Consider the following 13,836-nt stretch of genomic DNA (forward strand, 5'->3'; position numbering starts at 1 on the left):
GTATGTGGTTATGAGGCACCAGTTCAGGTACTGACTCATTGTGGTGCGCTGCACAAACACACAGGAAAAGACTGTTTCACTGGTAAAAAAAAAATCTGCAAGGCGTATAATAAACAGCTTAAATGCAGGACTCTGGACTCAATCAAAGCTGAGAAACAGGAAGTGCAAAAAGAACAGGGACAGCAATATGAAAATGGCACAGTTAGATGGATTAGATTGTGTGCAAGTGCTGCACTGGTTTTATCCGGCTGCTTTCAGCTCAGCTGTAGGATAGAATCATAGAATGGTTAGGGATGGAAGGGACCTTAAAGATCATCCAGTTCCAACCCCCCTGCCATGGGCAGGGACACCTTCCACTAGACCAGGTTGCTCAAAGCCTCATCCAGCCTGGCCTTGAAGACTTCCAGGGATGGGGCATCTACAGCTTCTCTGGGCAACCTGTTCCAGTGCCTCACCACCCTCTCTGTGAAGAATTTCTTCCCAATATCCAATCTGAACCTCCCTGATTTCAATTTAAACCCGTTACCCCTTGTCCTGTCACTACAGGCCCTTGTAAAAAGTCCCCCCCAGCTTCCTTGTAGCCCCTTCAGGTACTGGAAGGCTGCAATAAGGTCTCCCCGGAGCCTTCTCTTCTCCAGGCTGAACAAGCCCAACTCTCTCAGCCTTTTGTCATAGGAGAGGTGCTTCAGCTTATTTGAATTGTCTGCATCGCAGTTACTGCACGCACAAAAGGCTTGAGTGTTTATGTGCATTTTCAAGGACTTGATTCAATTTGGCAAATAATTCCAAAACTACTCTTCGGTTATGCACTGAATACCAAAAAAAAAGTTCAGGTTATCTCCCATGGACTGCAAGGGGCCATTCAGCCACAGAACAAAAGGTTACAAGAACACAGGTCAACAATAGATTCTAAGACCTCAAATATTTTTTGGGGAAAGACAGACTTTCTTAAAGAAAAGACTAAGTTAAAAACAAAGATGAAAGTTGATTATTTTAAGTGGATCATGAAGTGTTTCGCAGTTGATCATCCTGTGATCCTCCTGATTAGCAAGTATTACTTCTGGCATCACTGTATTTTTGAAAAAAGTCTGCTAAACAGAGGACCAAATCTGAAAGGGGAGGAAATATGTAGGTTTATTCTGCCCTGAGTTACTGGACATAAACATCGCAGGGCTATATACCTCTTGGATGAACAGTACATTTGGTAGGGTGTGGTTCACACCGCTTTTGAACTAGGGAGCACCCCACCGCTGCTGCAAGGGGAAAGGCACTTGGGCTGCTGCTGCACGTTCCTGCACATCAGGAGGTGAGCGCCTTCGGCTGCCTAACGCAGAGTGGGGAAAGGGAAACTGCTGTTTTGGCGAATCACTTCTCCACTGTTTCACAGAACTGCATCGGCTTATGTCAGCAGCACAACAAAATGGCAGAAAACTTGAGCCAGGCTACCAACCTCCCTTCTGTGGCAGGAGCAAGGTGTTAATGAGGCTTGTTCCAGAACATTAAATCTATCCTAAGGAACATTCGCTTAAGTTTGGTAGCAAATACAAAATATTTATGCATCGGAAGGACACAAGTTGCAATTTACCATGTTTGGCTTTGTGATCAACCTGAGTTGGTAGAAACAGGTACAGGTACGACTTTGAGAACTGATTACCATTATGGTTCTCTCTTGTAGTCACAACCTTACGCACAGTTTCTAAGAGCTAAAATGCAGAATCAAACATTTGAGAAGGGAACTAGTAGAAGTGTTGGCTTCCATTCCTGTAGAAGTCTACATCTGGGGAAAGAACTCAGTGTTGTTTCGTTTGTGAAGAAGCAGCTCACTTGCCAACATTTAGACACACAAATTGTAATAAATTGCGTAATTACTAACAACAATCCAAGTACCTGCCCATTAATTCCCAAATTCCAGAAAACCCTAATTGCTGCAGGAATTACATACTCACTCATTTATGGAATGATAGAGTTTTGCAATGCCCTGATGAGTCCAGTCCTTGCCAAGTTGAGGGAGGATCTGTCCTAAAGCATCAGACCTAAAAGCAAAATCAGAGATAGCTGATACTAAGTACAGGAGTTTTGTTAAAGACAACCACTAATAAATATACAATTCATAATGAGTATTTACAGATATATTTCTGTAAAAGGCCCTAAACATTTCAAAGTTAATTAGTTACTACTCCAGACAGAGCTATTAGTGGGGCCCTGCAGCACAAGTCAGTTTCCAAGTTAGGCTGTGGCTGCTAAACCTGGAGAAGTCTAAGGGCAACAGTCACACACTAAACATTACCACCTTTGCATTGTTCTTTTAAAAGACATTTTCTAGTTTGCTGTAAATACAAGTACAAATTAAAATCAAAGCAACGAGTTTTTTTCATGACAATTAACATTCTTTAATAGTCTTAAATCAAGTTTCTTGATCTTATTTGAAAACGTTAGGATCAATAAAGCAAGATATAAAAAAGAATCAAAGAAAAAAAGTGATACTTACTTGGTTATTGTCCCATCAATGTCTGATATGATGATTTTATCATTCCAGTTCCAGAGATATATTGTTCCCGCACAACGGCAAGTCCCTTGATACTGGGTTGTAATACTAAATATGACATCATTAGGGCCATCTCTGAGCTTCAACTTTGCCTTTAGAATAAATAATTGAAAATGTAAGTTTCCCTCACTACAAAATTTTTAGAGTCATAAGTGAGCTACAAAAACTAGCTCATACACTCTTCCTCATCTACTTGGATTAACTTATCAAGAAGCAACCAATGCGTTAACCCCGGCACAGTCCATGTTGCGGTCTGGGTACGCGTTTGTCTGCAGCTCCTGTATCAGCTCGCAGCAGCGGGTATTGACTCTCGGCTACGTTACTTCTTGCTGTTTCAGTGGAGACTTACAGTACTACCAAAGAGTTTGCTGCAGTAAGCAATAGTATTTTCTACTTGGTGGATGCTTAGCTCAAAATTCCTCCCTGACGAAGAACATACGCTTAGACAGTAGCAGGACTACTTTCTAAGTTAGAGAGCAGTGAATACACTGCATTCCAATTTAAATGTACATTATTAGACTGTACAGATCCCAGGATATTCCAACTGCAGAAGCCAACAATGTCACTTTTTTTGACATTTTAATATAGAACCTTGACTTTACAATTTTGTTAGAAATTATAATTTTTTTATCAAACCCCAGATTCTTAAAAAACACAACAGAGAAAAAAAAAAATCAAAAGCTTCCTGCAGCTGCCAACCCTAGCACAGGAAAATACTTTTAATTTCTGCTTACATTTTAAAATTTCTAGTGCTAGAAATGTAACTGGAAGATCACATTTTACTTTGTGAAATGTACTTATGTGTCACTTCTAAAAAGCAGAAAATGTCCAACTCTTAGAGTGGAATTATGAAGAATCCTATGTACAACGAAGGTTTGCCACTTACTATTTGGTCCGAAGACAGCCTAAGTGACTTCTTATAAGACGTAACGTTCCCATGGGTTGGATGCTCTGCTGGAGCGGAATCTATTTTCAAGGATTCCTTCAACTCCTGTGATGCTTCATCACTAGAAGAATCATCTTCTGGAGGTCTAGCACGACATCAACCAGAATAAACATAAGCTACAGAAAATCCTTCTTTACCAGTGTAAGATTCTTACACAAGAGTAATTTCCCTGAGGACTTGCTGTTAGCCTGGTAGCACGGATTCATGAAGTCCGTGCTCTAGGGATTGCCCAGGTAAAGCCAGCTATGCCAATAAGCACACAAGACTTGTAATGCGTGCTAGTACTGGTGGAGCTCTAAACAGGACTATGGCTAGCTGGCTCCACGCATGATGGGTTTAGTAAAGACACAGTGCCAAGTGGTCACTACTTCTGGGTTGATGAATTAGGTAAACTGCAGATGGAAAGGGACACTGAATGAGTAAGAGGGTTTTCTGCTTCCTAAAAAAGCTGCCACAGTTACTACATAATTTAAACTGTAGGTGATAAGTTAGTGGAGGAGCTCACCTTTTAAGGTTATTCACAGACTTATTTTTCTGCTAATTAGAGATTTCAAGATTAAATGCAGCATTTACTTTCTTTCAAGTATTCAATCAACGTATTTAGCTTTTTTAAAGCTTTAAGACACCAACAATATTTACAAGCATCTTCGTAAAATTGTGGAAGAATATGAATATGCATAATAAATTACCTAGACAGGGACAGTTCTGTGCTAAACACTGCTCGTTTTCAACCACAATCTTGGGCGATTTGTGCACTGTAATTAATACTGTTTTATTCTTTCAGTTATTTAACGTTACAAAAAATTGCACACAGTTGAAATATGCATACAATATTAGGCTTTTGCAAAAAAGACAAACAGTATCTCAGAAACAATACCACTATATTTACAGAGTAGTAGCCCATTGCTAAAGGTTACCATATATGTCTTTGTTGTTCTGTCAATTATGTTACGATTTAAAATGTAAACACAAAAGGATTTAGGAAATAACTGTAGTGTATTTGTAGCTTCTATAATGTTTGCTGCCACATTATTTTGCTGAATTGTTTGCTAAACACATCTGGTTCCTCTTCGGTAGTTTATAAGATAATGATTCTTCCCATAGTAAATTCCTACTGAATTCATTTAAAAAAAAAAAAAAACAAAAACCAAACAAAAACCACCCAAAACCAGACACTGTTCAGTCCAAACAGTCTTCAGACAGGAACACACCTACTATTAACTTGCTCTTTTATAGTTGCTGGCAGTTCATTTGCACTTTGCGTCTCAGTTTTCCCCTCTTTTGCCTCTGGTATCTAAAGCAACATAATAATAAAACGACATATTGTCATTTTAAGCATTTAAACCGATCCAAGTGAATTCATAGTTCACAAACAAACAGCTATCAAAAAGCAAATAGCACATAAGCTATATTAAGTCTCAGAATTGCTCATTCTGTAAGTTATTTAACAAAAGGATGCTTATGAAGAAATGATCCATTAGAGCTTTTTATTATTTCAGGAAACAAAACTCTGCATGCCAGAAGTTGAGAACTGCTAGTTTTAACAGGATGAATTTAGCACGAACAGAGCTGACAACCTCTACACTTATAAAATTCATCTGTGGGGGGAAGTAAATTTAAGGCACATGCTCAAGGTTTAGAAAGCTTATTCTAAAATGGGGTGTCTCAACATCTACTATGCAGCACAGCACCTACTTATTTATTTGTGCATACATTCCTAAAACATACTGCAGTGACTGAAGAGTAGCTCTGACCACTGCCTGTTGCTTAGAAGAAAGAATTTTAAGAACACTGTGCAGCTCCTGGATACAACATTTGATGAAGCAACTAGTAAGAGCGTATAAAGATGTGGTGTTTAAGACCAAATGTACAGAAGCAGCTACAGCAACACTGGGTAATTCAGCTGGCCATCAGTGACAGGTGTCTGTCTTATAACCAGTGTTCTGAGGCATCATCAGTGACAGGTGTCTTATAACCAGTGTTCTGAGGCACTTCTAAAAAAAAAAAACCACCAACATTTTTTTCATCTTTTAATAGCTAAGAAACAAACAAGCAAACAAAACCCTACAGTCTCAGTTACCTGTTTAGTCATGCTTTCTCTCTTGCGCCAGAACCACCACCTTCCAGACTTTTTTGGCATCTTTTCTTTGACCCAAGACTCAACGGTAGCCTGAAAAAATTAGGCATGTTTTTAATTTGTATAGAAAAACAAAATAAAGAGATAAACATGTGTTAGTACACAGAAGATCTTCCAAAAAGTATGCATGTATGTATTTACCTTGGGTAAACTCTTCTGAAACACCTGCAAACTCAGAATCATTGGAGCAGCCAACGCCCAGTTATAATACCTGTTTTAAAATATGTTATTGAGAAGGTGTTACAAAACCAGACTATAGGTCAATAAATATCAGTGTGCAACCTGCCCTTTTGTTGACAAAAATATATATTTGCTGCCAACATCTAATGTTAAAGTTCCGTAAGCTGAGTTATCTTAATAGATACAACAGTGGTAATTGCTGAAAAAAATCTCACTGCCATTAAAGCCAAGTTTAATGCAAATCTTCAGTTCAAAATCATTCTCTGAGACTGAGAAACAGATCCATCAAAAACACAAATTGCAATGGAAACTGAGCAACGCACTGTCTTTAAAGAGTAGATTTTAAATGAGATCTGCTATGACATAATCACATGACAGAGAATTTACCTGTTATAAATCCTTATTACCAAGTTAGGATTGTCTATGAGTCCAGGGTTTTCAGCAAATTCATGATAAGTAATAATATGTTCCATGAATTTTTCTGCAATAGAAGCAGATTTTAATTAAAAATAACAACATAAAATCCCAAGATGTCCAATTAGTTTGTACCTAGGAAAATGCTTTCTGTCATTTCAGAGTCTTTGCTGACCTTGCAATATCCCTCAAGTCACCCTACTACAGCCGACAGGCTAAGAGCCTTGTAGCTGCCTCCTCAGTAACAGGGAAAGCCTCACACCACTTCAACAGGCACAGTAGTGAGAATTAAGAAACTAGAAGAGGGAGGATAAAGAGGAGGTGGGAACTAACTCAGTTTGAAAGCTGGAAAAAGAAAGTCACATTTGTCTAAGCAAGTTTTCTGTAAATATTATAAGCTCCTTACCTGACATAAGCTACACTGAAAAGGGAAGGAAGTTGCCAGCTTTTCAGGTTTGTGTAATCACTGACTACTAATAGCTTTTTTTATGACTAGTGACTATAAAAGTTTGCAAAAATTCAAGATGTAGAGTAAGAGCCCTGCAAGGAATATATTTTTTTTATATCAAATCCAGTATTACCACCACATTACCAAGAGAGGTGTTGAGCCTTTGTTAACAAGCATTTCAATTTCACGATGCATTACAGAATGCACAACCATTAAAAAAGTAGTGCTAAAAACACTGCAGTACATGTTCATAAAGGTCATGTGCTCCTAGAAGCGCCCTCAAAAATGCATAAAACTTCAATATTAAAATTAAACTGAGTGTTAAGAGAGAAGAACCAGCTGGTAAAACTCAAAAGGTTGACAAGCATTTAGGATAGGAAAAGTAGAGCAGGAGAAAAGATAGTCCAACACAATAGTCAAATTATTTTTAATTGCTTAAAAAAAAAAAGAAGAAAAAATATCAGTCAATTTGAAAGAATGAGTTGAAGATTTATAGACTAGGCAAGTAACTGCAGCCAGAATAAGAAGTGGTTGGTCAGATGAAACAAGCAGTGCAAAAAAGGAGACAGACAGCTTCAAGACATCAAGTGCTCTTGAGTAACCTGAGGTTAAGTTCTGCAATCTCTGCTTGGCAAATACTTGAGAATTTTAGAAAAAGAACGACTATCCATTCCTTTTTCTCAACATGAGCACAGCAATAAAGCCAAAGCTTTGCAAGGTGGAAATCAGAGCATTCAAGCCACTTCATTTGTTCAGCTGCTTGTGCTTTGTTACTGCTTATGTTTTAGTCTTCCCCATACCTTTAGAAATCTCTCCATTTTCATTGAGACCTCCGCAGAGCGAAAGCGTGACATCAGGCAAGTCCATAGCAGAATCAGACATGCACTCTGTACCACTGTCGGCAGCAGCACTTCCTACTGACTGGGGTGACTGGGAACCAGAAAGGGTATCCGACTCTGCCCACTGCCTGAAGCCTGGATCAGAATCACTAAAGAAAAGGTCCACATTCTCCATAAGTATTTCACTTGAAAACAGAGGTATAGATTTTAGGTTACAGAACACACTATATGATTACTCAAAAAAAGAAATGCAACAGCAAGATGATTTAAGTACTACATGATATTACAAGATTAAGTTTAAAACCAATCAAAAACCAGACACAAACACCTCCCCCCAGTCCATCATAATACTGGCAGACTGACAGTTTACAGTTCTCCCAGTGTTTGTCTAAATTGTGAAATAGTTACATTACTCTAGCCTGCAACAAAATTGGATTTAAATGGGGAAAAGATCCTCTACATTCTATTTTTGCAGAACAATACTATGCTCCTCAAACTTTAGCAGAAAGCTGTAGAATAAAAATAAAAGGAAAAGGGACACTGCTTGATGTTTTTCTAATGCTGTGTGTATGGAAGAAGTACAGTAGAAAAGCCAGGTGGCCTTTTATATAAAAAGTATCACATGGTCATCTAAGGTTAGAGTTATTACTTTGATCCCAAGGAGTGTAATCAGTAAGTACTGAAAAGCTTACAATTTTAGTTTTAACATAAGCCAACAGACACGTCTTTCTAATTAAACTGTATTTTTACAAACTTCTTCCTATACAGTTACTTTTGGACAGTAGAGTAAAAAATGCCTTGATTTTATAGAGTAAATTTTCAGACTGAGCTGCCATGCCTGAAGATCTTGTGGGATTGTTTTTGTTGGTCTTTTTTGATATTTAAAAAGATGTTGGAAGGGATGTACAGGGCACATACACAGGTGCTTATCCAGAGCTAACAATATGGAGAGTGCACCGTGAACTTCCTCCCGCGATATAGGCGGAACATATACATCCCACAAAGATGAAAACTCTTGGTAATGACCTCCCACATGATCTTTCAATGTTTCTCGTCAAATCAGAAACAATTTTCTGGTGATTTTCACAATGAGATCAGTCCTGATTACTCCAGAGAAGCCTAGAAACCTGAAGTCCAATTCTTTTTATCAGAACTGGCACATAAACACCTAAATCATACATGTGATAACTCGCATAGTGCAACCGCAATAAGCGCCTCGATCCGCAGAACCTTAATTCAAAATTACCTTTTGGGAAAGTAGAGTGCTGCAACTTCAGGTTCCAAAGCCTTTAGGTCCTCTAAGTAAATATCGTCAGGCCCCTGATGATGACTTCGCTTGTGCACCCCTATTAATTTTAACAATTAGGATTACTAAGATGAAGCTGTCCAGACACATTAAATATAAACATAATTGTGAAAGATTCAGACTTATTTGCTGGATTTATAAATCTAAGAGTTTAATTACAGCCTTAGTCAGATGCCCCATCCCTGGAAGTGTTCAAGGCCAGGCTGGATGAGGCTTTGAGCAACCTGATTTAGTGGAAGGTGTCCCTGCCCATGGCAGGGGGGTTGGAACTACATGGTCTTTAAGGTTCTTTCCAACCCAAACCATTCTGTGATTCTGTGATAAGACTTTAAATAGCAAAACTTGAAAAGGCACATTTATACTTTTTCTCCTATGGGCTCAAATTGGGTAGGTCTCACGGAAGGAAAGAATCAACAGCTTCATTATATACCTTTCTTTTTTGAAGGAGAGTCAAGTTTTGCTGTTGGCTTTGTTTCTGGTAAAGGGTCCACCAACAGTCTGGAATGATGGTCAGCATCTAGTGGCATTGGATCTTGTGGTTCTATGATGGCAGAAGCAAGAGAATCTCTAACATCCATCTGCTTAAGCAGAGGATGGGTTCTTGGCTCAGGTTTCAGTACTGTACAGACAGAATCTTTCACATCATCATCATCATCAACTTCATCAGAGCTGAGGATGACCCTAAAATGAGTCTTCTCTGATGGAGTAATGGTAGCTGTTCGGGGATGTTCCAGTTTATCTTTCTTGCTTATCTGAAAAAAAAAAGACTCCAGTCAATTCTTTCACTTCACATGTTCGTTTTATTCTGGTCTAAACATGAAAAACTCATAGTACAAATCCTGGTCACAAGTAAACTGGTTGAGAATCTGAACCAGTATTTTAGCAACACAGAACGTGTCCCACCTTATTAGCAAAGTGCCCTGTAACAGAAGTTCATCCTAGCTTATTTCTGAGTTCAGTAAAGAAACCAGCACAGAGGAAGTTCTGACTGGACCAAACCATGGCAAGAAAACAGCATAAATATGTTACCAGCTGTTGTGTTAGATCCCAGATTTACTCTATCAAGGCTACAATTTCTCTGGGACGAACTAAACTTAGCATAAAATAAATTAATTTCTAAAGTTGTTTTCTGCAGTTTCTAACTTAAAAAGAAAAATCAAACATTTCAGACATTTACTGGGAGATTTTCTAGAATTTCTTGCTGACCAGCTTCTGAGCGCACCAAATTCAACGACTTGCCAGCCGCTAGGGGGTGCGACTTTCCCACGCTGGCTGCGTTACTCCGCAGCACAGTAGCACATTTCCGATCCCCCCTTGGGACACAAACTTCAGATACGCCAAAACACAGTTCACAGAGTTAGAGATAACAAATACACTTACCTTGGTTGATTCTGGGAATCCTCCCCATGTCCACTCCATGTGAGATTCAGATCTGAGCAAGCTCTCAGCAGGTTTAACTTCTAGTTCTGAATCACTTTTAGGGCAGGCTGGCTCAGAGAAAGGGCTAGCAAATCAACAACAAAAAAAAAGTGAAAAAGAAAGCTAGTGTTTAAAATGCATTTGTTGTGCAGCTACTGTTGGTAGAGTTTTCTACAGCTTAACAGAGCTTCAATTATTCAGCAACGTGGCAAGAAGCCCAGCAGGGTTTTCAGACAGTAAGAAATTAGGTTAAAACCAAAATCACATTAAAGGACTTACATAGTGATCACCCTAAACAGATTCCTCTCACCCTAAACAGATTCTCCACTGTATCTACAGTGTAGGTATAGTTTTCCCTTCAGCCCATGTTCCATTTTTCAAACAAAATAGAACAAAAAAAAGTTTATCTAAAACAAAGACAGAAACTAGCTTGAAGTTCCTTTCCTCTGTAAATATACAGGATTTAAGCTTGCTATGCCAAGACTTGAGTAATAAGTCCTGAAATCTAAACTCACAAGTGCATGAAACACCCCCAATTCCCAATGCAGCAAAAACAACATTAACAAGGTAACTTCAGAGGGAAGGGAGATGAGCTGAAAACTTCTTTCAGATATGTTTAGACTACATGACCTTTTAAAGTTCCATCCTTTTTTTTTTTCTACAGCAGTCACCACCCATAAATCAGAAATAGACCTCTAAAACTACATTAGCCAAAACTACTTTTAAGAATTTAAGAACTCGCTCTACAAAATGCTAGAAAGGTGTGATTTCAAAATCATTTTGCTCTTATGATCGTAGGGAGGAAAGGAAGCACAACTGTTGTTTTGGTTGGGAAAGGTCCAAGTCTACCCTTTCTTGCACATGGAAATTATATTACCTATTATAGAAATCCTGCTCTTTCTACACTGACATTCAGAGAGTATTTTGGTTTGTTTTTTTGTTTAATATATATAAAACTCAACATTTGAATTTGAATTTCAGGGACCAGAACTGGACACAGCACTCCAGGTGTGTCCTGCCCAGCACTGAGTGGGATGCTTGCATCCCTGTCTCTGCTAGCAATGCCCCTGTGGATGCAGCCCAGGACCCGATTTGCCTTCATTGCTGCAGCCGTGGCTCTGACGACTCACATCCAGCTTGCTGTCCCCCAGGACCTCCAGGTCCCTTTCAGCAAGGCTGCTCCCCAGCCACACAGACCTGAGCCTCTTTGGTTGTGTTGTCTCAGGTGCAGGACTTAGCACTTGTCACACCAGGAGAGGTTTCATCTTGATATAAGAAATAAAAGTTTTCACAGTGAAAATAATCATTCATTGGAACAACCTTCCAAGGGATGTGGTCCCCATCACAAGAGCTTTTCAATTTGTACCTGGACAGGATGCTAGATTAATCTTATCCAGTTTCCCTTTTCCCTGAAAGGTTGGAACAGATGATCTTTTCAGGACCCTTCATCCAGGGAAGGAAGCCATTTAGACATTTCCCCCCCTCAGATCTCCTTTGAAAATTTCCTACAGAAATTACATTTTCTGTACTGTTAGAAGGGCTTATTTAAAGCAACACGTTGATGAAATTACACGTACATTTTGGTTTTCAGGAGGAAGATGAAGTCATTTTCCCTATGTGCCAAATAATTTGTTCCTCCTATATCACAAGTCAGTTGGAAGACATGCAGACATATCAATCTGTTTCTATGCCTGATTCTTATTATTCAGCAATACTTGCAAAAGACTGAATAGTTCAGGGCTTTGAGAACCTAAGCCTGTTCCACTTCCCCCGAAGTATAATTTTTCCATTATCATTCTCTGGGAGAAGCCTTTAGTCAAAAGGCCCATGTTTGTGATAGTGATCTAGTCACGCTAACATTGCTTGTTAAAACAGGAAGAACATTGATGGTATCAGGTATCAAACAGTTTTATTCTAGTGAGTAGAACAAACAGAAGTGTCCTCACTGAGAAGACTTAGGCTATTATCTTCCTTTAGCTCCTGCAAGGGTTCTGAAGAGCAAGATAGACAACCTCAATTAAGAGACAGTTAGCTTTTCCAGGTGTCCAAAGGGAGGTTATTAAAACTTCCTATTTCCCTTTCACTGTACAATGGCTACATTATAGAATCCTTCTTCAGTGGCTTTGGAGAAATAATTTCATGCAATATTTCACTTCCCCTAGACGGCTCATGTAAGAGAATTCCCCACCCAACTCCCTTCCCCAAAAGGGAAAGGAAGGTTACACTGCAATCTCTACTGGACAGACAGCTTCTTAAAAAAAAAAAAAATCCAAAACTATAAAGAGCCTCGGTATCTCGTGTGCTGCACAAACAAGTTCTTAAAGCAGACTATCCCCTAAATATGTAAACAAGAAGAATATCTCCCAGATACAGCCTGCTAGTCTATGTCAGCTAGTTCTGTAAATTGAAAAGAAATACCAGCCTCTATGCTAGAGTTATCTAGGTGATGTAATCCATACAACACCGTGCCAATCCTCACGGTCAAACACCGTCACTGCTTTTCAGTCACAAACCACAAACCTTTAGGGAACATCTGAAGACTACATCTCATCAAGTACAATTGAGGATGTGGTTGTCAGCCCAAAACATAAGAGGAATGATAATGGGATTTCCTGTCCAACTGCTTCTGTTCATTAGCAAGCTACGCACTGGGGGAATTAGCAGGCACCAAGCATGGTGTGGTAGGTTCACACTCTACTAAGGCCACAGCCCTGGAAACACCTGAAGCAGAGAGATTATACGTGCTTCAAAAAAAAACTTTTTTTTGAACCACGTATATTCTGCTCTGCACTACTATTACAGGAACAGGCACCTGTGCACTGAGCAGCTAACATGCCACAAGGCTGACCAGTAAACCTCACTGACAGTCAGTGTACTTGCTACTAGATAGGGTCCTCAGTCAAACTGAAAAGCAGTAAAACTAGACTCTCACCAAGGAGTTAAGGTGAATCAAGACACTGCTCAGCATGCTACATGGTGTGTGTATATATATATATACATACATACATATATATATATGCGTGTGTGTGTATATCCTTCCCTATGCTCAATGTTCAGGAAAAGTACATAATTCACCTCAGGTACTACCACATATGGACAGAATGCTTTCTCATGCAAATAGAGATTGATGTTAGAGAGATGAAATCCAAGGGGTGAGCCTTGAAAAAAAGTCTAGAAACTGAATGCAAGAGAAATAGAACAGCACAAACACCAGAAACCGAAGTGCTCGAACGAATAAAACAGAAGCGCCCTGCTCACTGTAACTGAAAACTGACTGGCGAGCTACATTATGTCATTCGTAAGAATCCACAATCAACTGATGCTGTTTCTGGGTTAGTATTCCAGTAACTAGTGGAATATGATTCAAGTTGAGGACCTAGCTCTACCTTGAGTTACTTGCATTATTTCACCTGGCAAATTCTAACTGTCATACTCAGCACTTCTGCTTAATGGCATGTCAAGTGTTGCTTATGCTAGGGTGAATCATAGAGAACATAATCGTTTTCCATACCTGTCTCAACCTAAGGAAGTCTTACTAACTGTATTTTCTTTCTTTAATAGTGAATTTTAATAAGAAAGTGTTTTTTCACTTGAGGGGTGTC

General features: G+C 39.1%; 1 protein-coding gene across 1 annotated transcript in view; it reads right to left on the reverse strand.

The window, feature by feature from the left end:
- LPIN2 (lipin 2) overlaps window positions 1-10,319 on the reverse strand; it is a gene marked incomplete at its 5' end in the record, with an annotated part of 13,324 nt that extends 3,005 nt beyond the window's left edge. Inside the window, 11 exons of the mRNA XM_010156217.1 lie at window positions 1,947-2,033; window positions 2,489-2,637; window positions 3,432-3,576; window positions 4,703-4,785; window positions 5,572-5,661; window positions 5,770-5,839; window positions 6,196-6,289; window positions 7,471-7,658; window positions 8,756-8,855; window positions 9,246-9,567; window positions 10,196-10,319. Coding sequence (XP_010154519.1) covers window positions 1,947-2,033; window positions 2,489-2,637; window positions 3,432-3,576; window positions 4,703-4,785; window positions 5,572-5,661; window positions 5,770-5,839; window positions 6,196-6,289; window positions 7,471-7,658; window positions 8,756-8,855; window positions 9,246-9,567; window positions 10,196-10,319 — 1,452 coding nt within the window. The remainder of the gene's footprint in view (window positions 1-1,946; window positions 2,034-2,488; window positions 2,638-3,431; window positions 3,577-4,702; window positions 4,786-5,571; window positions 5,662-5,769; window positions 5,840-6,195; window positions 6,290-7,470; window positions 7,659-8,755; window positions 8,856-9,245; window positions 9,568-10,195) is intronic.
- Window positions 10,320-13,836: the final 3,517 nt, after the last annotated feature.

The sequence above is a fragment of the Eurypyga helias genome, unplaced genomic scaffold (assembly GCF_000690775.1).
Source record: "Eurypyga helias isolate BGI_N326 unplaced genomic scaffold, ASM69077v1 scaffold13057, whole genome shotgun sequence".
NCBI classification, from domain to species: domain Eukaryota; kingdom Metazoa; phylum Chordata; class Aves; order Eurypygiformes; family Eurypygidae; genus Eurypyga; species Eurypyga helias.